This window comes from Ascaphus truei, chromosome 3 (genome assembly GCF_040206685.1).
Source record: "Ascaphus truei isolate aAscTru1 chromosome 3, aAscTru1.hap1, whole genome shotgun sequence".
NCBI classification, from domain to species: Eukaryota; Metazoa; Chordata; class Amphibia; order Anura; family Ascaphidae; genus Ascaphus; species Ascaphus truei.
Genome location: NC_134485.1, coordinates 235,986,709 through 236,014,087, shown reverse-complemented (window position 1 = coordinate 236,014,087; position 27,379 = coordinate 235,986,709). Strand labels below are relative to the sequence as shown.

General features: G+C 45.0%; 1 protein-coding gene across 1 annotated transcript in view; it reads right to left on the bottom strand.

The window, feature by feature from the left end:
* Nucleotides 1–20,487, bottom strand: part of NMS (neuromedin S) — a 29,471-nt gene extending 8,984 nt beyond the window's left edge. Inside the window, exons 1-3 of the mRNA XM_075593123.1 lie at nt 20,349–20,487; nt 18,918–18,973; nt 16,579–16,629 (exon numbers count right to left, since the gene is read on the bottom strand). Coding sequence (XP_075449238.1) covers nt 16,579–16,629; nt 18,918–18,973; nt 20,349–20,487 — 246 coding nt within the window. The remainder of the gene's footprint in view (nt 1–16,578; nt 16,630–18,917; nt 18,974–20,348) is intronic.
* Between the last annotated feature and the right edge of the window lie 6,892 nt (nt 20,488–27,379).

Here is a 27,379-nt window from a genome sequence, read left to right as displayed (position 1 = left end):
GCCTACGTCAGAGGACCCGGCGCGTGCCTACGTCAGAGGACCCGGCGCGTGCCTACGTCAGAGGACCCGGCGCGTGCCTACGTCAGAGGACCCGGCGCGTGCCTACGTCAGAGGACCCGGCATGGGACAGTTACTAAGTAAGGAGGCCACAGCTTGGGGAGAGCCGGGGCCCAGCAGCCATGAAAGGTCAGGCCCAACTGCTTTGTCTGGCCACCAGGCCCCCCACAGCCAGCGGGCCCGGAACACTTGTCCCAGCTGTCTCCCCCTGTTGGCTGCCCTGCACACACTCTCACACTTACACTTATATTATACCCACACACTCTCCCACATACACACACACAGTCTCCCACTTACACACACTCACACACATTCTCCCACTTACACACACACAAACACCTGAGAGCGCGCGTGCACGCCCACCTGATCCTTCCTCTCCTTCCTGTCAGCCGCAAGTTCGCCAACCGGAGCAGACAGGGAGAGGAAGTATAGCAGTGACAGGGCGGCTGCTGCTGAGCTTGGGAACCACCGGGTCACTGCTATGTGAGTGCGCTGCTGCCCTGTCAGGTCCTGGGACATCTGGGAGAGTTGGGAGAGTTGGCCCAGCTTTCCCCAACTGGTGGCCGCAGAACTACTGAGGAGTGCTCGCAGACCCCGGGGGTTGAAAATCACTGGTCAGCTCACCAGAAGTATCTAATCTCAACCCATTATAGTACATTCCTTAATCTAGACTCAGAAGAAAATGTAGACATGGAGCATTACAGGATATGATACACTATATACTTTAATGTTAACAAAAAAACCTGAGAAATGTAAAGAAAGAAAGATAGTACACAATACTGCCTTTATTGAGACTGTATAACGTGAAAAATCTGTGAAAAAGTAATATCATGCATGTAGCAACCCACTATGTTTTCATTATGTACCTCCTTCCCCCCTTTCTATTTCTGTACCCCACAATTTATTTGAAAATGAATATAATACAAGTTTAAAAGAAAAAAATATATATATAGAGAGAGAGAGACACACACCGAGAGACAGAGACACTGAGAGAGAAACACACACAGAGTGACAAACCGAGAGAGAGAAACACACACAGAGCGACACACTGAGAGAGAGACACACACCGAGAGAGAGAGACACACCGAGAGAGAGACACACACCAAGAAAGAGAGACACACCGAGAGAGAGAGAAAGAGAGACAGACAGAGAGACACACACACACAGAGAGAGAGAGAGAGAGGGAGGGAGACACAGAGAAGGAGAGGGAGGGAGACAAAGAGAGGGAGAGGGAGGGAGACACAGAGAGGGAGGGAGACAGCACATCTGGCACTCCAAGCAAACAACGCAATTCAAGGTGCATGCTACATAATCAATAGTATCTGAACCAATGCTTTCTCAGGCGAGAAAACAAAGAAGCAGCACTCAAAGCAATATGGTAAATAAATTGTATTAAAGACAATACATCAGCACAGATCAAACCAACGTTTCGGCCCAGAAAGGACCTTCCTCAGGGAGTATATATATATATATATTTTGAAGCAAAAAGTGGCACTGTGTGCTCATTTGCATGTCATTTCCCAGAATCCCTTGCTGCAGTGGAAGTGCTGGATAATAATGGTGAAAGGTGGGGTTGCAGACCTGCCTAAGACATGCAGATGAGCATACAGTTGTATTTACATTTGCATATTTGCTTTGCTCTGGAGGGTTTTTGTCACTTTTTTACTCACCATAACTTAACTCAGTATGGTAAACCCTATCCTTTAGCTTCTCTGCATACCCAGTTAACCAACCCCACACTGATGAGACCCATTAAGGTCGAAACAGCTGTCTGTGGGTGGGTTTTCTGGGTATGCACCTTAACCCTGGCTGTGCTCAAAGCTGTGACCATGCAGCAAGCTTAAGCCTATAGGGAACCATGTTAAAAATTGTTTTTGAAGCAAAAAGTGTGTGCTCATTTTCATGTCATTTCCCAGAATCCCTTGCTGCAGTGGAAGTGCTGGGTGATAATGGTGAAAGGTGGGGTTGCAGACCTGCCTAAGACATGCAGATGAGCATACAGTTGTATTTATATATATATATATATATATATATATATATATATATATATATATATATATATATATATATATATATACACACACAGTTGTGTGAAAAAGAAAGTACCTCTTTGAATTCTATGGTTTTACATATCAGGACATAATAACAATCATCTGTTCCTTAGCAGATCTTAAAGTTAGTTAAATACAACCTCAGATGAACAACAACACATGACATATTAAATGTGTCATGATTTATTTAACAAAAATAAAGCCAAAATAGAGAAGCCATGTGTGAAAAACGAAGTATACCTTATGATTCAATAGCGTGCATAACCACCTTTAGCAGCAATAACTTGAAATCGTTTTCTGTATGACTTTATTAGTCTCTCACATCGTTGTGGAGGAATTTTGGCCCACTCTTCTTTACAACGTTGCTTCAGTTCATTGAAGTTTGTGGGCATTTGTTTATGCACAGCTCTCTTAAGGTCCAGCCACAGCATTTCAATCGGGTTGAGGTCTGGACTTTGACTGGGCCAATGCAACACCTTGATTATTTTCTTTTTCAGCCATTCTGTTGTAGATTTGCTGGTGTACTTGGGATCATTGTCCTGTTGCATGACCAAATTTCGGCCAAGCTTTAGCTGTCGGACAGATGGCCTCACATTTGACTCTAGAATACTTTGGTATGCAGAGGAGTTCATGGTCAACTCATTGACTGCAAGGTTCCCAGGTCCTGTGGCTGCAAAACAAGCCCAAATAATCACCCGTCCACCACCGTGCTTGACATAAGAGTTGGTATGAGGTGTTTGTGCTGATATGCTGTGTTTGGTTTTCTCCAAACGTGGCGCTGTGCATTATGGCCAAACATCTCCACTTTGGTCTCGTCTGTACAAAGGACATTGTTCCAGAAATCTTGTGGTTTGTTCAGATGCAACTTTGCAACTAAGCAGTGCTGCCATGTTTTTTTTTAGAGAGAAGAGGCTTTCTCCTGGCAACCCTTGCAAAAAAAATACATACTTGTTCAGTCTTTTTCTAATTGTACTGTCATGAACTTTAACATTTAACATACTAACTGAGACCTGTAGAGTCTGAGATGTAACTCTTGGGTATTTTGCAATTTCTCTGAGCATTGCACGGTCTGACCTTGGGGTGAATTTGCTGGGACGTCCACTCCTGGGAAGATTGGCAACTGTCTTGAATGGTTTCCACTTTTGAATAATCTTTCTCACTGTAGAATGATGCACTTTAAATTGTTTGGAAATGGCCTTATAACCCTTCCCAGACTGATGGACAGCAACAATTGCTTCTCTAAGATCATTGCTGATGTCTTTCCTCCTTGGCATTGTGTTAACTCACACCTGAATGCTCCAGACCAGCACACTGCTAAAACTTTGACTTTTTTTTTAGAGGTGGTCACATTTGCTGATGATCAATTAATCAAGGACATTTGATTAGCAGCACCTGTCTGCTTCTTAGCATCTTATTTCCTATGGAAGCAGTAAGGGTGTACTTAGTTTTTCACACATAGCTTCTCCATTTTGGCTTTATTTTTGTTAAATAAATCATGACACGGTGTAATATGTCATGTGTTGTTGTTCATATGAGGTTGTATTTACCTAATTTTAAGACCTGCTAAGGAACAGATGATTGTTATTATGTCCTGATATTTAAAACCGTGGAAGTCAAAGAGGGTGTACTTTCTTTTTCACACAACTGTGTATATACACACAGACAGACACATACATGGGGCATCACTTGTAGTAAAAAAGGGCAGAGGATCCAAAATGGGCCCGGCGCCCTCATAATGGCCGCCGTGACCTCCAGGGTTTGCAGGGATTAGCTGCCCCCTCCCCTCCCCCGCACCACGAGGCAGCGTGGAGTTGCGCGCGCAGCAAGGGGAGGGGAGGGGAGGAGGGCGGGCTATTTAAACCCGTCGCGGGTAGGCAGCGTCCATTAATCTTGTTTTTCTCTCCCTGCAGGTACCTGTGACCGTGTCCCGACCGCAGCATGGATCCAGCCAGCACGAGGCAGAGAAGCAGCAGCAGCAAGGCCCCTGCACGCGACCGCAGGACATCCCGCCCGGCGGCCCCACGGAGGCAGTGGCCCGAGCAGGGAGCACCACAGCAGCAGCCGCAGCCCTCTCCCAGCCGGGGAAGGAAGCAGGCTGCCCGGCAGGCGAGCTCCGCCCCCCAGCCTCACTCCCAGCCGCCTCCCAGCTCCTCTCTCAGCCGGAGAGGAAGGGAATCAGCCCGGCAGGCTGGCTCCGCCCCCCAGCCTCACTCCCGTGCCTGCTCGCAGCAGAGCAGGGAGGGGAGGGCTGCTCTCCCCCCCCTCATGGCAGAGGACATTAACCACCTCCCTGCCGCCCTGGGCCCCGCTCCCCTTACCATGACCACCCCCCTCCCTGCAAAAACGGTCCCCCCTCCCCTCCCAGCCAACATCCACCCCCCCCCTGCAGCTGTTAGCCATGCTCCCAGTGCTTGCCTGCCCCCCCCTTCCTCTGCGCAGCACACCACCCCTCTGCTGCTCATACCACCCCCCCCCCGCTGCACAGCGCACCGCCCCCCCTGCTATACATAACACCCCCCCCCACTGCGGACCAAACCACCACCCCCATGGCCGGGCCGAGCCAGCCCACCACCGCTGCAGAGCCACCCCTGGCGTTCCTGCCGCCTTACCCCCACGTGCCGTACCCCTACGCGCCGTACCCATACGCGCCTTACCCATACGCGCCTAACCCCTACGCGCCTTACGCCCACGCGTCCCAAGCCCCCCCGTACGCACCGGCACACTACGCCCCTGCGCCGCATGCACCGGCACCCTACACACCATACCCACCGGCGCCGCTAGCACCCACACACCACGCCCCGGCGCCTGGTGCACCCGCGCCAGACGCTCCTGGCGCGCCGGCACCAGCCTTGGATCCATCAACAGCGGTCCCGCTGCCCCCGGCTGCGGGGTGCCTCCCAGTGTCCCGGGCACCTCCCCCGGTTGATGCACCGGCGCCATTGGCGCTGGGGAGGGTCGCCGATCCGGCAAGCAGCAACCGGAGCCGTGCAGCCGCCAAACGACCCAGGACCGGTAACCCAGGTGCACAGGCCGCAGGATCAGGTGAGCATGAAAATGCAGCATTGGAAAGTAATGAGGATGATGTTGATGGTGATGTTAGCGATGGGGGGTCAGTGAGGTCAGGGTCGGACTGTGAGTCCCAGGGGTCAGACAGCGAGAATAGTGAGAGAGCGAGCAGCGAGTCAGACGCAAGCAGCGGCGCAGACAGCGACGAGACCCCAGGGGTAAAGCGCATAAGGAAACAGGTAGAGGCGTTGAGCAAGGCGGCAAAGCGGAGTAGGACAGATAAGGGAAAGCGCAAAGACAAAGGGGCGGCTCCCACCCACAGTGGGGAGGATTCGTTTGCAGTCGAAACTAGCCCCCTGTACACACACCTGCCCAGGAGAACACAGAAAGACATATGTAACAGGAAGTATGTGGATATGTTCAAGCTGTCTGTAAAGGGGCGAGCAGAGAGGAGACGCGCGCGAGAGGCAGGCGAGAAAGGGCAGGTAGTGAGGAGTAACGCAAACTGGGTTATGGGTTTCATTGTGTTTGGGGACTGTTTCCTTTCAAAACATCCCAAGGAATTGCATAATGTGTTGAGATACATGAGTGTGATACAGAACATACATGACGAACACGGGGGGTCAGCGTGGCGGGATTATGACGAGCAGTTCAGGCATAGGTGGCAGGGGGATACACGGTTGAGTCTGGGGAAGATGGACATGGAATTGTGGATGAAGCTAGTGGGAAACACGAAACAGGGGGGTAACGCGCCCTTTCGCAAGGGGCCGGGCAGCCGGCCCGGGAGTCACTCAGCAAGCAGAGGCAGCAAAGGGGAGTGTTGGGCGTTTAACGACCTATACTGCAAACGGGGGGAGAGTTGCAAGTACAAGCATGTGTGTAGCCAGTGCGGGGGTAGCCACCCCGTTAAGAAATGCTTCAAAGCCCGGGGCAACCGCAGCCAGGCTAGAGGAAGGGAGGCACCTAACACAGGCCCCAACACCGGTCAGCCTTAGCAGGCTAAGCTATTGGTTAAGGGGGTACCCCGACCGGGAAAAAGCAAGGTTCCTTGAAGGGGGGTTTAGTAAGGGGTTTCACATACCAGTGGGGGGGGGGTGGTACAAGCTAGGGGTGTTAGCCGGAACTTAAAATCCGCTGCAACACACAGACACATAGTTAAAGGAAAAATAGAGAAAGAGATAAAATTGGGGCGTATGGCGGGCCCATTCGCATCCCCCCCTATCGCCCAGTTAATTATTTCCCCGCTGGGTGTAGTGCCAAAAAAGGACCCGGGCAAATTCAGGCTAATACAACACCTGTCATACCCAAGGGGGGGGTCGGTGAATGATGCTATAGACCCGGAGCTATGCCGGGTACAATACCAATCATTTGACACCGCCATAGGGATAATTAAAACATGTGGGGAGGGAGCACTATTGGCAAAAATTGACATAGAATCAGCCTTCCGGCTGTTACCTTTGGCCCCCAGCAGCTTCAGATTCACAGGGTGTAAATTTGAGGGCGCGTATTACATCGATAAATGTCTCCCCATGGGTTGCGCCATTTCATGCGCCTACTTTGAGGCGTTTAGTACTTTCTTGCACTGGTGCATAGTCAGTAAGACGGGGACTAGCACAGTTGCGCACTATCTGGATGACTTCCTGCTGGTGGGTCCCCCAGGTTCACTGCAGTGCAACAGTTTGCTGGAGAGTACTAAGGGGATCATGAGGGAATTGGGGGTTCCCATAGCAGAGGAAAAAACAGAGGGCCCAACAGAAATCCTGTCATTCCTCGGCATAGAGATTGACACGCTGGCGAGGGAATCACGCTTACCCGCAGACAAGGTCAGGAAGCTTAGAATGAGCCTAGGTCAGGTCAGGGAGGCCAGGAAGGTGACCCTGAAACAAATGCAGTCACTGCTGGGTCTGCTAAACTTCACCTGCAGAGTAATCCCCATGGGCAGGATATTTAACCGCAGGTTAGAAAGGGCCACGGCGGGGGTAAAAAAGCCCCAACACCATATCCGAATCACCAAGGAGCTTAGGGCAGACCTGGAGGTATGGGGGTTTTTTCTCAGGGAGTTTAATGGGAGAAGGCTGTGGGTTACGGACGGCGAGACCAGCGACGCCCTGCAATTATTCACTGATGCGTCAGGGGGGCACGGGTTCGGGGCATACTTTAGAGGGGAGTGGTGTGCGGGTCCATGGCCAGCTGACTGGGTGGAGACGGGGCTAACTAAGAACATGGCTTTCCTGGAGTTGTTCCCCATCGTAGTAGCGGTAGAGTTATGGAGCAAGGAGTTAGCTAACAAGCATATAATATTCTGGTCAGACAATTTGGGGGTAGTGGACGCGGTGAACGGCCTATCGGCTACGTCACCACCAGTGATAAGGTTGTTGCGCAGGCTGGTCCTGCAGTGCATGCTGGGGAACATAAACTTTAAGGCAAAGCACATCCCCGGGAAGCTTAATGTAATCGCAGACGCGCTATCCCGCTTTAACTGGCCTGCATTTAGGCGGGCAGCCCCAGACGCGCAGGAAAGAGGTCTGACCTGCCCCAATTATCTGTATCAGCTAGGGCGGAGGGAGTGATGGCCTTGGTGCAGCAATCGCTAGCCCCCCGCACGTGGAAGACGTATAACAACGCATGGCGGCAGTGGCGCAGTTTCAGGAAGGCCTCCAAGGGGAGTGGTAAGGTTAGCAGAACCCATCAGCTAATCAATTTCTTACTTACTCAGAAGCGGGCGGGCATGTCACGGGCTAAGGCGGGCGGTACGCTAGCGGGTATCGCCTTTTTCCTGAAGTTGAGGGGACAGACATCACCAAGGATTTCCTCCTCAGGCGAATACTGATTGGGTGGGGCAGAGGGGAGCGCAAGCGGGGAGATAAGAGGGAGCCGGTAACAGTGGAGAGGTTACAAAGCTTGAACAAGGCAGCAGAGTCAGTATGCGCAGGACCGTTCGAAATAAATTTATTTAAAGCGGCTTTCACTTTTGCCTTTTTTGGAGCCTTTAGAGTAGGGGAACTTGTAGCAGCGTCAAAAACTAGCAGGGACACTGGCCTGTTGCTGGGAAACGTGATTATAGGGGAGGAGACGGTAGCATGCCGCATACACAGGTCAAAAACTGACCAGGCAGGGAAAGGGGCCTGGGTGCACCTGAGACGGCACGAGAATAGGAGGGTGTGCCCGGTGAGGGCGGCAAAGCGCTACGCCAGGCAGCGATCGCAAGGGGGCGAGGTTTTCCTGACACATAAAGATTCAACTCCCCTAACCAAGTTTCAGTTCAACAGGATCTTTAAGCGTTGCCTGGAGGCAGGGGGCATAGATGCCACCAATTTCGGGACCCACTCGTTTCGGATTGGGGCAGCAACGGTAGCCTCCGAGCGGGGGCTGCCTATAGCACAGATTAAGGAACTGGGGAGGTGGAAGTCAAACGCCTACAAAGGGTACATTAGGTCCAAACAAGGGGGTAATTAGATGATTGTGCGGTTTCTAACATGTTTTCTGTCTTCACAGTGGGCGATGCAGGCGCAGCGCGGGAAGTCTGGCTGATCGGTCATTCTTTCATGTACTGGGCCCGGGAGCGGGCGGCGAGCACGCTGGGTCTGCAGCTGGGAATCCCACAGGAGAGCATGAAAATACGATGGCTGGGTAAGAGAGGAATGTGCTGGAGAGACTTGGTGCCGACCATCACAAGCGCGCTAGCAGTCTATGGCAGGAAGCCCCACGTGATAATGATCCACCTGGGCGGGAACGACATGGCGGCCACCAAGTCTTTAGACTTAATCCTCCAGATACGCGCTGACTGCGCCAGACTTAAAGCCCTCTGGAGTGACGCAGTCATTATTTGGTCAGAGATTATACCCCGGCTGGTATGGAGGGGGGCGCGCAGTTGGGTGGGCATAGAGAAGGCAAGGCGAGAAGTTAACAGAGACATCCGTAATTTCATCCTCTCTTGTGGGGGGCTGACGGTGAAGCATGGGGAATTCGAAGACAGGGGGCGCAGCTGGCACAGGAAGGACGGGGTGCACCTAACAGACGAGGGCCTGGATATTTTTATTGATAACATGCGCAGGCCTTTGCAAGCGATCAGCAGCCAGGGTTTAGGGTCACAGCTTGGTGTGTGGGGTGAGTCCCCAGTAAGTGGCCTTAATGGGTCCTCCGGGTGGCGGAACTGTCAGGCCAGTCATCGTAGGGACACCGTAAATACCCGAAATGGGGCTCCACCCGATGCGGATGGGCCGCCAGGTAACGGTCCCCCTGAAAAGATCGTGCGGGCTTGAGGCGCCGACGCAGGCGGTCGGTCGCTGTACCCCTGGCACCAATCTTAGGTAGCTGGGCTCTATCCTATGCGGGTAGGCCCAGATGGCCATGAAAAGGGGGACCCAGGGTGAACGGATGACGGGGCCGTGAGTAAGGGGCGAGAGTGTCCATCACGGCGGAGAGTGTGTCTCCCGGGTTGACGGTAGAATAGGGCGGGCGGAGGAGGGCTCCTCCCGCCGGAAGATATCGAGAATAGGGACGACAAAGGACTAAGTTTATGGCTGACAGTTATTTGGTAGTATTGTTAAACAATAAAGCTGTGACCATTTTTACTTCCACAAAAAACTGTGTCGTCTAAGTTTGTATGGTGGGGTAGGCAAACCACGCGGTAGGCACTCTAGGCTGTTAAAAAGGGCAGAGGATCCAAAATGGGCCCGGCGCCCTCATAATGGCCGCCGTGACCTCCAGGGTTTGCAGGGATTAGCTGCCCCCTCCCCTCCCCCGCACCACGAGGCAGCGTGGAGTTGCGCGCGCAGCAAGGGGAGGGGAGGGGAGGAGGGCGGGCTATTTAAACCCGTCGCGGGTAGGCAGCGTCCATTAATCTTGTTTTTCCCACCCACCCATCCCATGAAGAATGTTGTGTTGTGTATAACCATTTCTTATGAATCTGTTAGCAGATCCATCGTTACAGCGTTGGCGGAACTGTCAGGCCAGTCATCGTAGGGACACCGTAAATACCCGAAATGGGGCTCCACCCGATGCGGATGGGCCGCCAGGTAACGGTCCCCCTGAAAAGATCGTGCGGGCTTGAGGCGCCGACGCAGGCGGTCGGTCGCTGTACCCCTGGCACCAATCTTAGGTAGCTGGGCTCTATCCTATGCGGGTAGGCCCAGACGGCCATGAAAAGGGGGACCCAGGGTGAACGGATGACGGGGCCGTGAGTAAGGGGCGAGAGTGTCCATCACGGCGGAGAGTGTGTCTCCCGGGTTGACGGTAGAATAGGGCGGGCGGAGGAGGGCTCCTCCCGCCGGAAGATACCGAGAATAGGGACGACAAAGGACTAAGTTTATGGCTGACAGTTATTTGGTAGTATTGTTAAACAATAAAGCTGTGACCATTTTTACTTCCACAAAAAACTGTGTCGTCTAAGTTTGTATGGTGGGGTAGGCAAACCACGCGGTAGGCACTCTAGGCTGTTATAAACATAATTGATATAATAATGCCCTTTTTAGGAGTCTTTCACACTTCTATAGCTAGAATGTTACCAGAACACACACACACACACACACACACACACACACACACACACACACACACACACACACACACACACACACACACACACACACACACACACACACACACACACACACACACACACATATAGCTATATTATTTGCCATAATATGGAGCATAGATGTATATATTGTTATTATATATATATTGCAGGCTGCATATTCACTATGAAAAAGCTACAAACCACATCTTTGGAAATTATGAACAGTTGACATGTTCCGTTTAAATGTAAGCTAACAAAAGTATTGCTATTTCACTTCATATTGCTAACACATTATTATCTCATGCCACTGGTGAAGGAAGCACTTTCTTAAAATGTTATATCCTATTTTTCATAGACATGATGTAAACGATCTGAATTGTGATACAGAATACGGCTGTGACCTTGTCAAACAGCATGGTTTAACCAGGACAAACTCGAAGCTACTGTAATATCCCTCTTAGTCTTTCATTCAAGTAATGTCTGCAATTGTAACACAATCATTTCTCTAGATAAATCAATGGCTCAGTTCTACAAAATGATCAGTTATTAGGAGGATGCTATTAGGAGCTGGTAACTGCCTCCGTGAATTTTTTTTTTTAGTGAGCAGCCTTACAATCCCCTCCTCTCTCCTCTCTCCTCTTTCTCATCGCAGACGAAGATAACACTGGAGGAATTTTTCAAACATACATGTGCAATGATAGCCCGATTTAAAATGTTCTGCTTGTATTACTTTTAATTAATTTTTTGGGGGGATATCACTCGTGAAACATACAGTATGTCTCTCTAACAAACACGAGTGGCCTATATGACCCCGTAATATGTATACTTGTTTACTGTCAGTGTTTATGGGACACTATTCTGTTATTTTTATTATTGCCAATATTATTGATAACAGTTGACATGCATATTTTATCTTTTACCAAACAGAGTACCTAAGGGATCGGTACTGGGACCCCTGGTTTTTAACTTGTTTATTAATGACCTTGAGGTTGGGATCGAGAGCAAAGTCTCCATCTTTCTGATGATACTAAATTATGTAAGGTAATAGAATCAGAGCAGGATGTAATTTCTCTTCAGAAGGACTTGGAGAGACTGGAAACGTGGGCAGGTAAATGGCAGATGAGATTTAATACAGATAAATGTAAGGTTATGCATTTGGGATGCAATAATAAAAAGGCGACTTACAAATTAAATGGAGATATATTGGGGGAATCCTTGATGGAGAAGGATTTAGGAGTGCTTGTAGACTGCAGGCTTAGCAATAGCGCCCAATGTTATGCGGTAGCTGCAAAGGCAAACAAGATCTTATCTTGCATCAAATGGGCAATGGATGGAAGGGAAGTAAACATAATTATGCCCCTTTACAAAGCATTAGTAAGACCACATCTTGAATATGGAGTACAATTTTGGGCACCAATCCTAAGAAAAGACATTATGGAACTAGAGAGAGGGCAGAGAAGAGCCACCAAATTAATAAAGGGGATGGACAATCTAATTTATGAGGAGAGGCTAGCTAAATTAGATTTATTTACATTAGAAAAGAGGCGTCTAAGAGGGGATATGATAACTATATACAAATATATTCGGGGACAATACAAGGAGCTTTCAAAAGAACTATTCATCCCACGGGCAGTACAAAGCACTCGGGCCATCCCTTAAGGATGGAGGAAAGGAAATTTCACCAGCAACAAAGGAAAGGGTTCTTTACAGTAAGGGCAGTTAAAATGTGGAATTCATTACCCATTGAGACTGTGAAGGGAGATACAATAGATTTGTTCAAAAAAAAGTTTGACATCTTTTTAGATGGGAAAGGTATACAGGGATATACCAAATACAGGCATACCCCGGTTTAAGGACACTCACTTTAAGTACACTCGCGAGTAAGTACATCTAGCTCAATAGGTATATGGCAGCTCACGCATGCGCCAGTCAGCACGTCCTGAACAGCAATACCGGCTCCCTACCTGTAACGAAGGTGTGCGCAAGTGGGGAGACTATAGAGGCTGTTACAAATGCCTTATTTACATAAGTTCTGCACGTATATGACGATTGCAGTACAGTACATGCATCGATAAGTGGGAAAAAGGTAGTGCTTCACTTTAAGTACGTTTTCGTTTTACATACATGCTCCGGTCCCATTGCGTATGTTAATGTGGGGTATGCCTGTAAGTATACATGGGAAGAATGTTGATCCAGGGATTAATCCGACTGCCAATTCTTGGAGTCAGGAAGGAATTAATTTTTCCCCTTAATGGGGTTTTTTGTTTGCCTTCCTCTGTATCAGCAGACTTGCCTAAGAATGTAGAATTCTGGATCAGCCTGATAACCTAGGGGAACCTGCATAATCATGTGGGGGTGAGAGCCCCTACATAAACTGTCTGCTGGGGCCCGCCCCCGCCCACGGACGTCTGACATCATCGCGTCACGTCGTGAGGGCACGCTGACGTCACCAAGGGAGCTTCGGCTGCCAGTAGAAGGGCTGCTCCCTGTATGTCCCACAAGTTGCAGGATCACCATCTTTGCCTGTTACAGGCATCAGGGAGGCTGTCTCTTCACAGGCACCCGCCCCCCCTTCCCCGGTGACGCATGACGTCATCACGCCACGTCGCGCTGGCGTCCTGACGTCACGATGTGGGCGTCGACATCCAGGAGCATGGCAGCAGTAATCATGGAGGGGTGAGTACCTATCAGTGTATATATAGTGGTGATTTATGTGTTTCCTGTAGCCCTCTCCTTGATAAAGGCAATTTTTGCCGAAACATTGGACCCTTTGGTGGCACATTAAATTGCATCTTCATAAGACCGTGTGCCTGATTCCATTTTCTATGCTGATCTCCTTTGGGATGTCTGGACCTCCCTGGACTCAGTGCACCAGCAGATAAGTACCCCCTCCAGCACCATTTTGCAGTGTGCATGCGCTTCCATATATGACTTTACTGGATAACCCTTGTCATTTCATCACTTTGGAGGCTGACATATACATGAGGTACTTTACAAAGCCCAATTTTGCAGCTAACACATACACAGTACTGCCATTTTCAAAACAGAACTTACATGCAAGGTGGATGAAATTACTTCCACAAGAAACCACTTTTATGCTATTTTTAAGGTTTGTTAATAATTTAACACATTTTTAAATGAAGGCGTAAAAGGTTAACACTGGCACAACTGGATATATCAGATAACATACAGTACAATCAATTCAGCTGGTGTACATACAATGGTGCAAAGTCTCATGTATTGAATCTACTATATATTTTTTAAAATTGTTTTTCTGTTTGCTATGCATTTGGACACCTCTTAAATATCATAACCAATTGTGCATGATGGTTCCTTAGATCAAGGAGCAGGTTGTTGTCTATGTTTGCTTACAATTGGATACATTCTATTTTTAATTCTATGAGTTATTAAAATGTCTCGAAAAAGCAAGTCAGCCACTGGGTGTTGTACCTAGTACGCTATGTATCTGGTACGTGACATCATACTGGTTACAAAATAATGCACATACTGTAGCATGGTGGCAGATATGGAGAGTCAGATAGCTATACAGTAATGTTTACACAGAAAGCAGACAAAGAAAGTGAGAAAGTCAGTTGGCACGTGAAGAGATAGTAAGAATGCTGGAGAAGGAGAGAGAGACGGAAAGAATTGGGTACATCATAAGGTATTAAAGGAAAGTGATGCGGGGGAGATACGGGGAAGGAGAGAGATAAGGGGGGGTAGAAGAATGAGAGAGAAAAAGGGGTAGGGGGTGAGAGGAGGTGGGGAAGAATCAAGTTGGTTTCTTCGAATTTGCCAGCAATGTCAGGTCCTTTCGGCTAGTACTATATATTTAGAAAGTTGTCTGTCAGTTCACTATGCATTTGGACACCTCTTGCGATAAGGTAACCACATTTTGCATGATGGTTCCTGAGATCAAGGAGCAGGCTTTTGTCTGTGTAACGGTTTTTCTGACCTGGCCTGACCCACCCAATCTCATATTGGCCCCTGTGGTCTAACCAGTCCCCATTACATGGTAGTGTCTGGTGGTGCACCTGTTGGCAACAGGACTCCTGAGTCTCCCGCATGATGTTGTGTGGGGATTGCCAACCCAGACAGTCAGCTGAGGTAGTGTGCTGAGTCCTACCTATATCCAGTGCAGCGCCTCCACCTCATCAGGATCCCGGCGTCCGCATGGGGATGATTCTGATGAGGAACTCCTCTGTGGTGCTTCTCTCTGTGCAATGACTCCACACTTACACACGAGAGTGTCTTTGATCAGATGCATCTTTATTAGTACGGTGGGCCAGCTGCCCTCCGCAATGGGGTGTATTTAGCCCTCCATTGTTCACCGTACTTCCCTTTGAAAGGTATTGTCCTCCTTAATTAGGGATTCCCTATCCCTGCAGGGAAATCTATTCTGTGCCAGGTCCCTGGTCACAGTCTCATTATTCAGCTGCTTATAACGTAACCACTCTTCACTCCTTCCAGAACTGGGAAGAACCTATTACCTTATACCTAACTTTTGATCAGTGCTGTGCCTTATGTATCCTCTGGGGGCTGGCACAACTCTGACATCACTAACCATGGAGTCAGAGCCTGTGACCACTCCCATCCATACATAGGGCACCTCACCAGGGTGTGAGGGCAAACCTCCATGCTGGCATGCCCATAACTTACCAGGCCTTACTGTCAGCAGGAGAGATGACTGCAACCATTTTACAGCATGGTTACATCTGTTTAGACACAATTGGATGCCAATGACATCACATATGACATCACATATGACATCAGCAATGATATGTATCTATGTATGTCTTTATTTATATAGTGTCATTAATGTACATAGCACTTCACAGTAGTAATACACGTGACAATCATATAAATAACAAATAATGCAAATAACAGATCATGGGAATAAGTGCTTCAGACATAAAAGTAACATTCCAGAAGAGGAGTCCCTGCCCCGAGGAGCTTACAATCTAATTGGTAGGTAGGAAGAACGTACAGAGACAGTAGGAGGGCATCACACATAACAACATTACATCAGAGAATGAAATGTCCTTGAACTTGGCTTACCCAAACATCTTCGAGATCAGTGCAATTGACTAAGCAATGAAATGATTAGAGAAACTAGCTATGATGAAGCTCAGATGGAAATCTATGTAACAACCAATGAACCATTATTAATTCAAGATCAAAATATATATATATAGTAGATTCATACATTATTATTTTTAATTGCAGCTTTATATTGTAAAACCACCAACAACAAAAAAAGACAAACAATTGGCCAAAACACCCCAGCTGCATAGAGATTAGCAAGAGAGAAGAAATTATACCAAGAATCCCACTTATCCCCACCGACATTTCTTTGGAATTGAAACGACTTCAGTTCTCAGTGAAGCTTGCATTTGCAATGTCAATTAATAAATCTCAAAGTCATTTAAAGTAGCTGGACTTCATTTAGAAAATTCATGTTTTTTACATGGTCAAGAACGGGAACTGGGAAAAAATTGTATGTTTTTGCCCTGATGGGAAAATTAAAAACATAGTTTACAGCATTAGAATAAAAATAGATATATTGTTTTTCATTTGGGGGTTTCTTAGAATTCCCGAGCAACGCCGAAACACCTTCTACTTTTCACTAGTAGAGCTATAAAATAGTTTTGAGATAATTAATGATTGCAGCTATACAGTATTTAACTCAAACAGAAATAATTACTATTGATATTAATATTGCATTGTTTTTCTCTGTAATTGAAAATGATCAAAGATTTAATTATTAAATATATGTTGATAAGGAACTTAAAACAAACATCCATGTATATTGGTATGCAGCATAGATTGTTATACCACATATTTTCCGCTATTTACTTTTTTTTTTTACACCTCATAAACATCGACAATGATCATTACAAAAAACTAATGTTGCATTAAACACTGATAAGTGAATATTTTTACCTGAGGTTGATCCAGTAACGCTGTCCACTGACTGAAGCAGACTGCTAGTCGCTTTATATAAAAGAAAAAGGCACATATCTAATTGAACATTTTAATCACATGATTTACTCATTATAACAAAACCATGGTCCTATGTTTCTGTGTTACTTATTAAGCACTGTGCTTTAAGTTTAGACTATAAATTGCATGGGGTACATACTCCGGAGCACTTAGCATTCACAAGTTTCGCCAAGGCATGTTTTGAGGCAAATGGGAAAATACATTGCGCTTGTATCAAATTTACAAATAAACTAGTAAATGTAGTCTTAATTGTATTTTGTGACATACAGTATAATAATTATGAATGTAGTGAGAGCACAAGGCATATTATTAAAGCAGCAATTCTGCTTTCCTTTAAAAAAATTAATAAAAAGGTTTGAAGCAGGGGGTCTCCGGAGTTGAACTACTTAATTTCAGCTTTGGGGACCCTCTGCTTCCCAGAGACAGTTATCTCCATAGGAGGCACCGGTAGCAGCTTCTGCTGGGCTGTGTATGGCGAACATAATGGCAATTTAAATGTCCCATAACAGGTGGGCCAATAGGAAGCCATTATGTCATCCCTTGTGGCTTCCTATTGGCCCGCTTGACCAGGACCTTCAAACCTCCGAAGCTGCTACCAGCACCCACTGCAGTGGTAAGTATATCGAGGAGCAATGGGTCCCTGGAGCTGAAATTAATGCGGTTCAGCTCCGGAGACCCCCTGCTTCCCACCTATTAACAAACAACACATGTCCTGCTGCTTTAAATAGGGCGTGTTGTCAATGTTAGTAAATCAAACAGAATATGCACAGACATGTCTGCTTCGGGTTTATTTTCTTTAACAATTTACCATCATCAATATTTTATATATTATATAAACTGTCTGTGAACATTTGTATATAACGTACTCATATTTGTAACGCAAATAGTTATGGTATAGTAATAGTGATATTAAGTAAATTATAATATATTTTGTATATATGTATGTATGTTTGTATGTATGTATGTATGTATGTTTGTATGTATGTATATCTTCCATTACTGTGACTAAATACTAATCAATAAAAGCTGTTACAATATTTAGCAGTGCACTTACATATAATGGAGCTGCATTTATGACTATTAGAAACGTGAAGCCTAACCTTGTGAATTAAAAAAAAGGTAAAATAAAGTGTGGAACTATATAAACTCCCTAAGTATTTACAACTCTGCATTTTTTATTGCTGAAGCAGGGCAAGTAGGGAACACCAATTTTTCTTTAAGTAAATCACCTAATGGTTCAATTAGTGTTAGCTCAGATAACACAGGCAAACAGGGAAGAAAACTCATCAGATAATGCTTTATGAATGTAAAATGGCACAAACTAAAGGTAATCTAAGAAATTGCCCTGGTTTTCAAGGATTTTGTCCAATTTTCCCTTTCGTAAATTGCCCCCAGTGTCCTCTTCCAAGGGGCGGGGGCATGAAAATACAATACACATAATTAAGCAATAACGACTATTCAAATGATATTGCACTTTCATGAATCTACTCCAAATTGCCTATTAATTACTCTATGAATTGCGGTCTCTCTGCAATACAATCTTATTGTATGTTTGTCTACTATTAAACTGCTATTGCAAGATCTACATGAGGCAGTGAGTGACACCTCTCTCACACTGGCCCGGATTCACTAAAATGCTACCTGGGTGTGAAATCCCGAATTTTGACTTAGTGAATCGCAGATATTGTTTATATTTATGTATGTCGCACTTAGCTTGCTATTGTCATTGTATAACCAGTTGAAACAATTTAGAACTCTGTATACAACATCAGCAACATGTAAGAATAAAACATGTTAAGTTGGTCTAACATATGTGGAATCAAAATACATCTGTGCACCACTGCATGAAAATAAATCAATATATATAGGTAAGAATCATGTAATTTCCAACTTGGTGAACATCTCAATGTGGAATACCTCTAAAACAGTGGTTCCCAATCTTTTATACTGGTCCCCCCCCCCCTCCACCACCCCTCCCCAAATGTGTTTTGCCTGTGGGCATGAGGATATTTCATTTGATTAGTAAGATATCCAAAAATCCAATTTAGAAGAATAAGGGTTACACGCAGTGGTATATATTAATTGGGTTATCGATGCAGGAAAATGGGCATTCTTTCTGTTACTATTTCTGCCCCCTCTTTTTGTCACTCAATTTCCTCCATACTCTTTTCCACATTTGCATCAGTGCCTACTGAACCCCCTCTTTGTAACTAGAGTCTCCTAGGTTGGGAAACACTGCTGCAAAAATACTTGGTTAATGATGTGGTAAGATAATTTACCTCACTTTCAGGAATGTCCATACCTTCCATATATGGGGGTATTGATTGAGGGAATCCTTGAATAATAAATACAAAAATGAACATTGGCCATTATTGTAATATCTTGTATTTCTTAAACATTGCAGCCATTTGAAATCAGAACATGTATTTCGTTTTGTATTGATATGAACAAATATGAAAGTATGATCACACTTATCAAACTAAGAGAATTGTAAAATTTTGCAAAATTATGGAAATCCTTTCCTGCAAATTCAATGTTTGACACTCTTTACACTATCAAGCCTATGTTAAAATTGCTTGTTTTTGGCAGTAGTGGCTAGTTACTAAATTACTGTAAATGTAACAGTTTCAACATGTTGCACATTTTGTCAATCATTGTATTGCTTTTCAATGCTATAGCAGAAAATAGATTAAATCAGGTGCTCTACCAAGATTCAGGTGGGGTTTTCAAGTACAGCACCTCAAGTACACAAAACAAGGGGAAATTAGGGTGCCACATTGATACAGCATGTGGGCAAAACGTCCTCACTTTACTCATAGAAACAAGGTATTCTGAATGCATCAAAGGAAAAAAGTAACTTCTACAAATTTACACCAGTGAAATTTTGGTACAACTTTTTTCCCACAGAATTTATTTCACACAGTTTGCTACTTTTTGTGTGGATTTTTTAGACTTTAAATAAACTATTCCTTGCTTGCTTACAAAATTGCTATATTTTAGCCTTTTTTGTTTGTTTCAGGGATGGCAGTAATTACTATTATTAGACAGGGTGGGAATGATACACAGCAAACTTTGAAAATATATTGCTGAAAACTACAATTTGGTAAGTGGCAATGATTACAATAATCAGTAGAACATGTTTATATATTGTGGTTCTGGGAGGAAAAATATATATATCAAACTTGAAATCCAATCATTGTTATCAAATTCCTAACAGTCACAAAATTAAAACACAAAATATTGAGGACACTTTGTTAATATCTGTCACCAGCTGTTAAACTATAACAAACCACCTAGTATGGGAAAACACCCCGACTATAAATATTCTTGGGAACTGCTTAGTTTCAGGACCATGGATAGCGCTATAAAAAGTCTACTTTCAATGCCAATGTATTCTTTCTACTATAATAACAATTTTAACATCCCTGATACCCATTGGTCGTTTGTGTTATGGTTACGCATCCCACCCTTAAATCAGTGAATATTAGAAATTATATTCTGCTATACTATGTGACGTGTAGAAGTAAAAAATAAAAAAATTGTATAATTTGAGTCTGAAATGCAATATTTCTAGCACATTCACTTAGTATACAGAGGTCATCATATGCTGTATTTATAGTATTACAAGTACTAAAAGACAATGGCAACTTCCCAGCAAAACTTTCAAACTTTACATTATTGTTGAATGAAGATGGATCTCTCTTTCTTACCTGACACTAGATGCAGAGCACACAGGCAGCAGATAGCAAACATCAGTGGCAGGGCAGGTTGATGGTGAACAGATCTCATTTTAAGCAATGGACTCTTTGTAAGGGACAGGGTTTTATGGTGTTTCCAGGACTTGGACATCTTGTCAGAAACTCCTGAAGGTCAGCGCTGTGAATCTGTGTCTGGCTCAGTCACAGAACAGAGGTATCTCTTATTTGTAACTCTGTATCCCATATGAGTAGAACCAATCAGCACCTGGCAGGAGACTACTTTTTCTCCTAATAGTCGTGCTGTGCTCTTATTTATGAGGCATTGCCCCTTGATCAATGTGACCTGATTAGCTAAGGGTTGAGTAAGTGGGGATGAAAGGAGGATCTATATTACTGCACAACGGGGATTTTTATAACTAACATTGCCCTTTCAGTGGATAGGAAAAGCTGCACATGAACACTGTGCAATCTGATCACAAGTGACATAGGAACTGTAATAGCTTTTTGCTTTGCTTTCCCATATAATTCATTAGCACAGACAGTTTTGTGGTTCCTTCTTTGGCACTGACTTAACCAGAAAACTGGTGTAAAAAGATGCAGCACCTTGAATTAACAGATTTAGTTCTTGATTACTTGTTATATGCCAATACACTGTTTAACAATATATTCACAAAGTGTTTGTGAAACAACGACTCTGGATCTTCCTGGGACTCTGACTGTGTACTTCCTCTTTTAATCTCTAAACATTGTTTACATCTGTATAGTGAGTGCAGATCTTTGCCAAGATAATACAATATATTTTTTGCATTTAAATTCATTTTATGGGTATTATCTTTCTTGCTGTGTATACTGAGTGTGTATTCGAGTACAGTCTTGGTTTCTAGAGGAATTACACGTGTGTGTGTGTGTGTGTGTGTGTGTGTGTATATATATACACGTTTTAAGTTATGGTGGGTAAAAAAGGCAACAAGAAACCACCACCATATTGCATATAGCAAATAAAAAGATCACTTGTGAGCAAATTCACATCTTAGCAGGTCTGCAACCCTGCCTTTCACCATTATCCCCAGCATACAGTGCTTCCACTGCAGCAAGGAATCTGGGAAATGACATGCAAATGAGCACACTGTTTCACCTTTTGCCTGAAAAACCATTGTTACATGGAGCCCATATAAGCTAATGCTCACTGTTAACACAGCTTTAAAGCACAGCATGGGAATCAGATGCAAAGCCAGAGAAACCATTCACAGACATGTTTCAACCTTAATGGGTATCATCAGTGTGAAGTTGGTTGTACTGCTGGCTTTGCATTTTCAAGACTGTAGGGTTTACCATCACGTTTTAAGTTATGGTAGGTGAAAAAGGCAACAAGAAACTTCCACCATATTGCATATAGCAAATAAAAAGATCACGTATGTATGTATGTATGTATGTATGTATGTATGTATGTATGTATATATGTATATATGTATGCAGTGGATACAGCCCAATGGCCCACATTCATTTCATAGAAGAAGCAATTTCCAGAAGTAATCAATATGATTTACCACTCATTGAAGGAATTGTAGATTGTGAGAAAGCATTTTAATTTGTCTTCATCTCAGTAGTTTTTAAGTGTATTAAGAAGACAAAGTATTGAAAAGCATACATTGACATTAACGCAAATGTATCAACCATTAGATTACATAAATATACAGGCATGATAAGTATCCACAAAGGAGTACAACAGAGATACACCATGTCACCAATGTTTTTCATGGCAACACTTGTTCAAGACATTGAATTGGGAAAGAAACGGAATCAGAATCAATCATGAATACTTGAGTCATCTACAGTTTGCAGATTACATTGTTTTTTGCCACAAGTCCAGAAGATCTCCAGCAACAAGTCAGAGAACTCTCAGACGCAAGTAAGAAAGTGCACCTCCAAATGAATCTTAGCAAGACTAAACTGATGTTCAACAACTGTCAACTTTGCAATGATAGAAATTAATTAAATACAGCTAGAAGAAGTCGAAGAATATGTCTGCCTTGGTCGGCAAGTAACATGGACAGGAACCTTTCAAACGAACTCAATAGGAGAATGAAAATCGGTTGGAAGAAACAAGACAATCTTTCAAGGAAATCTTGCACTGTGCTTCAAGAGGAAAGTGTTTTGACCAATTGTGATGGGATGAAGTAACCAGGCTCTCAAATAAAGGTCAAGCCTATTTGGTTACCCCTAATCCATGTACAAGGGTCCAAGAGAGTTAGCTCTTGGGCCCAGTAACAATGTACCATTCTGTTATACTGTATGTAATAAAAGTATTTATTGTGTTTTTCCCTTTCCGGGCATGCCAGCAAGCAGGGATTGCTAGGGTGTGTGTTTAAAGATGGGGGGGAGGGGTTGCTGCAGAGGAACCGTTGACAGAATGTGCCCAGGAGGTTGGGGTCTGGAGTTGTCGGTTCCCCCATAAATGTACCTGGGAATCATGCGTGATTCTGGAATATCTGAAGGCACATTGTCCCGGCAATATCTTCCCTTGGAAACGGAAGCACGACTCACCACTAGGGTACCCTGCTTCAGCACAGCCCAGAAAGGAGAATGAAGCACAGGGATAAAACATGTATTCCTGTTGCTGACCCCTAGGTCACCCCCAGCTAGTGCCAAGGTGACCCACAACCAGTATAGGGTTTGTGGATGCCCCAACCATGTATAATGTTGAGGGGGGACTCTGGGAGTCCAAACGGAGTCCAAGGGAAAGTGTGTGGGGAATAAGGCAAATAGAAATAACCCCACAACATTTTTCCTTTTCTGTCCCCCAAGACTTAAAAGTGTATGAACATATACTTTAATGTACTGTAATGTGCTTTTTACATTCAGAACCGATGTCCAACCAGACTGCCCAAGCTAACCCATAGGCACCAGTAAGTCTGCTGGACATCGGAATTCAAAGCAGCCAGAGGATGCACAGAGGTGTGAATAGCATTTGTTCTTCAGGGAAAGGCAGAGTACCAGGTCTGGAGATCAATGGCAGTCCTCCGGGATGCCACTTGTTCTGCCAGACCTTGTGGAGCCTGCCCAGCGGGGGGGCATTGAGATAGCCAGGGAGAGAGGTGGCAGGCTTGTGCATATCTCTTGGCTATTTTGGATTTCCCGCTGACCCGGATTTTCTAGCCGGCTTGGCTCTGATTGGTTGCCTGGGAAAGTGTCACGGCGTGCTCACCACAAACTAGACGGGACCGCGAGGCCGAGGTGGGGATTTGAAATAACACCAACCCACAGCCGCGAGGGCGCATCTTGATTGTAGATTGGTCAGGGTTGGAGAGGTCAGGATAGTCAGTGATACTTGCCGAGGTCTGGATAGGAGAGGTACGGATCGTTGCGGGAACTATTGCCGAGGTCGGTGTTGGAAAGGTCCGGATCGTCATGGGTAAGCCGAGATCAGGGAACCAGAAGAGTGGAGTCCAAGAGTAAAGCCGGGTCGGTACACAGGAGGTCACTGAAAACAAGGTAGGGCAAGGTAGCATGACACTGGAACAAGGCAAGGTACTGGAGAGGTGAAGCACAGGTAACAAGAACTATGCTCAGCCGAGGAGTGAATGGTGAGCAGGGATTATATACAGTACGAGACTCACCAATGGGAAGCCAGAGGCCTGGAGGCAGGGATCAGGAGGAATACAACACAGGTTAGGCTCCAGGTGCAGAGGCACCTATGTCTTTAACGAAGTGGGCATGCACCCGTGTGAGGAGGCGTGCACGCGGTGGCGCTCATGTACAGCGCACCCGCATGAGTGGTCCCCAGCCGGCGCGGGGGCACGCATCTGAGCCGGCAGCGTGGCGTCCGCACGACTGCGGCAGCAGCGGGGAGAAGAGGGGACTGAGGCTCCAGACTCCCTGACGGTAAGGGGGCCCGCGCCGGTGGTAGCGCAGCGCTCCGGCCCCCTTGGAGGGCTCACCGGGGAGGTACGTCTCTGCAGCCCTCACAGAAAGTTCTCACACGTTGATTAGCTGCTGAGTTTTGTGACAAACTCAGAATACTATAAGAATCTATGAGCCAATCAGATTGTGAGGTCCCCAGTAGTAAGAGCGCGGATGGGCTTTTCAATGTTGTTTCTGTAATAATAGCAGAGCAACCGGCTTCGATTTCAAGCCTGAAAAGTCTGCCCGCCAGAGTCTAAGTCCCGACTTTTGTGCCCAAGTTCTCAGAAAACAATTGTAGCGGACGTGGCTGGGATTTTATGCCGATTTTGGGTTCCAGGAGATTTTGGGCTAAGTTCCGGTCAGGGTAAAACCCTTCTATAGAGTACCCTGCACCTAGGAAAGCCACGTTTTCGACCCCAGACCCAATGTAAGTGTGTCTTTTTGTCTGAAATTTGTATAATATTGTGTGTAAGCGAATTTATGCCGAATACATTACATTTGATTTCATTACCTTGTTTTGCTCAATGAATGATCACGGTGAAAAGGTGTAAATAACCTGGTCTCCCGTGACACCAGTGTATTCTGCTAGTGCTCACTTATGGATGTGGAATTGGGACCTTAAATGCAAAGATCATCCAAAAGCTTCAGACAACTCAAAGTAGTATTGAGAGATGTATGTGGAGTATTAGACGCGTTCTATAGTAGGTGCAGGCACGCGGGCACGTGACGCACACACATATATACACACATACGGTAGCGGAGCAAAAACTAGCCAATTATAACTGCTGCGCGCATGGCGCAGCAAGAGCTCCCACTATATTACGGGCCTTACCCCCTAGTGATAGGAAAACGAATGAATGAGTTTGAAAACAAACAACAAAGTCTGTGACATCTGGTGAAGAAATTAAAAAGGCAGCAGGGCACACATATTTCAAGAAGAAATTACTATTGTTGGACAAAGATGGTACTTGTCTAGATCCCAAGGGAAATTAAAAGATCAAGATGATGCTCAAACGTAACGTGTGACGATCGGGAGTTAATCATGCCAATAATAAAGGCAGTATGCCCGGCTGATTAACCCTTAATCGCATTGGGACTGAAGGGGTTAAATGTATGTGATGAAAACAAAGGGTGATCTGCGCTCTAATAATAGTGAATTGGTGCTAATGGGGTGAATATTCAGTGAATAATAATATTATATAATTATATATATAGAAACCTGTTACTTAAAATGTGAGGATATGCTGCTGGATTCGTGGAATGGCTCCACAGACCAAGGCTAAAGATACAAAGACAAAAGAAACAGCGATTAGGGTTAATAGCGGGGGTGTAGGGGAAAACACATCAGGGTGATGCACATACATTTAACAAAGACAAAGGAAACAGCGCAAAAAACCTCATGGTGTAGTATATCAAATAATATATTGAAAAAAAACAGGTGAGTATTGCACGTACATTAATTTAAAATTTACTGGCAGTACATGTATTTGGACATGTTACCAATCAGGAACAGATGGTGGGTAGCGGTCACCGGTCACTGAATGGAGTATCTTCTCCTCTCACGTCCTTCACGGGTATTCTCTGCACCGCATGGATCACCTGGATGAAAACGGCAGCCCAGCAACGTGGATTCAACAGCCGATGGATTTGGCTGACACGCGGTGTGATAGGCAACTCTTGCGGGAAAGCCGGAAGCAGGAGACTCACTCGCTGATGTTCAGTTGAACTGCATGCACGCCGTTTGCTTCAGGCGCGTGTCGATGACGTCATCAAGTTGCGCCCGTTATGCTGCAGTCCCAATCAGCTCGTGTAGTCGCGAGTGAACAGTGAAAGGACCGGATGATGAATAGGGTATAAGTACACAGCAGGTAGTACTTGGAATGCGCCCTCTTATCCAACGCGTTTCGTACTTCAGGAGTACTTCGTCAGGGATAATGGAGGTCTGTGATAGGGCACTTCTTATACCTAACTCTCTCCTGCGATTGGCTGTTTATTTTGAGTCCAGCCTCTCCAACAGGAGAAGGGCAATTTAAAGGGATAGTTCCTATACATACATTAAAAAATCTTTATTAAACACAAAATATACTCCAAATGGAAAATACTAAAAAATAAAGAGACAAATATTAATAATGCATAAAAGAGTACTAATATTAAAATGTTATATAAACTAATGGAAGTATTGAAAGGAGAAAAGGAGAGTATATTCAGGGAAAATTAACAGATCAGGTATACCCTATTTTTTATGAACACATTTCTATTTGACTGTATTAGTGAGTCACGATACATATTAAAATATAATTGATAGCAATTAAATATATTAATATAATAATTTATCTAAACAAGGTTTAATTAGTATAGAGACCAGACATCTAATTCCTCGTTTAGACCTAATGGGGACAGAGTTTGTAGTTTATAGATCCAAACGCTCTCTTGTTTGGAGAGCATTTTGTCTCTATCCCCACCTCGCCTACCTGCAGAGACAATTTGAATACCTATATATCGGAGACAACCAGCATCACTATTATGTTTTAGTTTAAAATGTCTGGAGACGCTATGATTTTCTAATCCTAGTCTTATATTCCTTGCGTGCTCCAGAATTCTAACTCTTAGATAGCGTTTGGTCCGACCGACATACTGGTACCCGCATGGACATTGAAGGAGGTAGACTATGTGTGTTGATTTACACGATATACAATCTTTTACCACAAAACTTTCTTTTGTGGTATTAGATGTGAATTTTTTACGTTCAACACTGAGCATCTTGCAAGCTTTGCATTTTCCACAGTTGTAATTCCCACTTGGTTTATTGGGCAACCATGAATTCTCAGATGTTGTGATATTGGGAGGTCCAATATCACTAGGTGCTAAATAGTGTTTGAGACTTTTAGCCCTGTGGTAAATAAAACTCGGCTGTGGTTGAAGAAAAGAACCTAGGATGGGATCGTTACACAGAATATTCCAGTTTTGTTTAACAATTTTCTGTATTTTTGTACTTACTGAATTAAACTCTGTAATAAAAGGAATTTTAATTTTATCACCTTCTGTGTAATTCTCTATCGTTTTTTTGGATTGTTTTGTAGTAATTTTTTGAGTCAGAAGGGATTCTCTATCCATATTACAGACCCTTTCTAATGATTTAA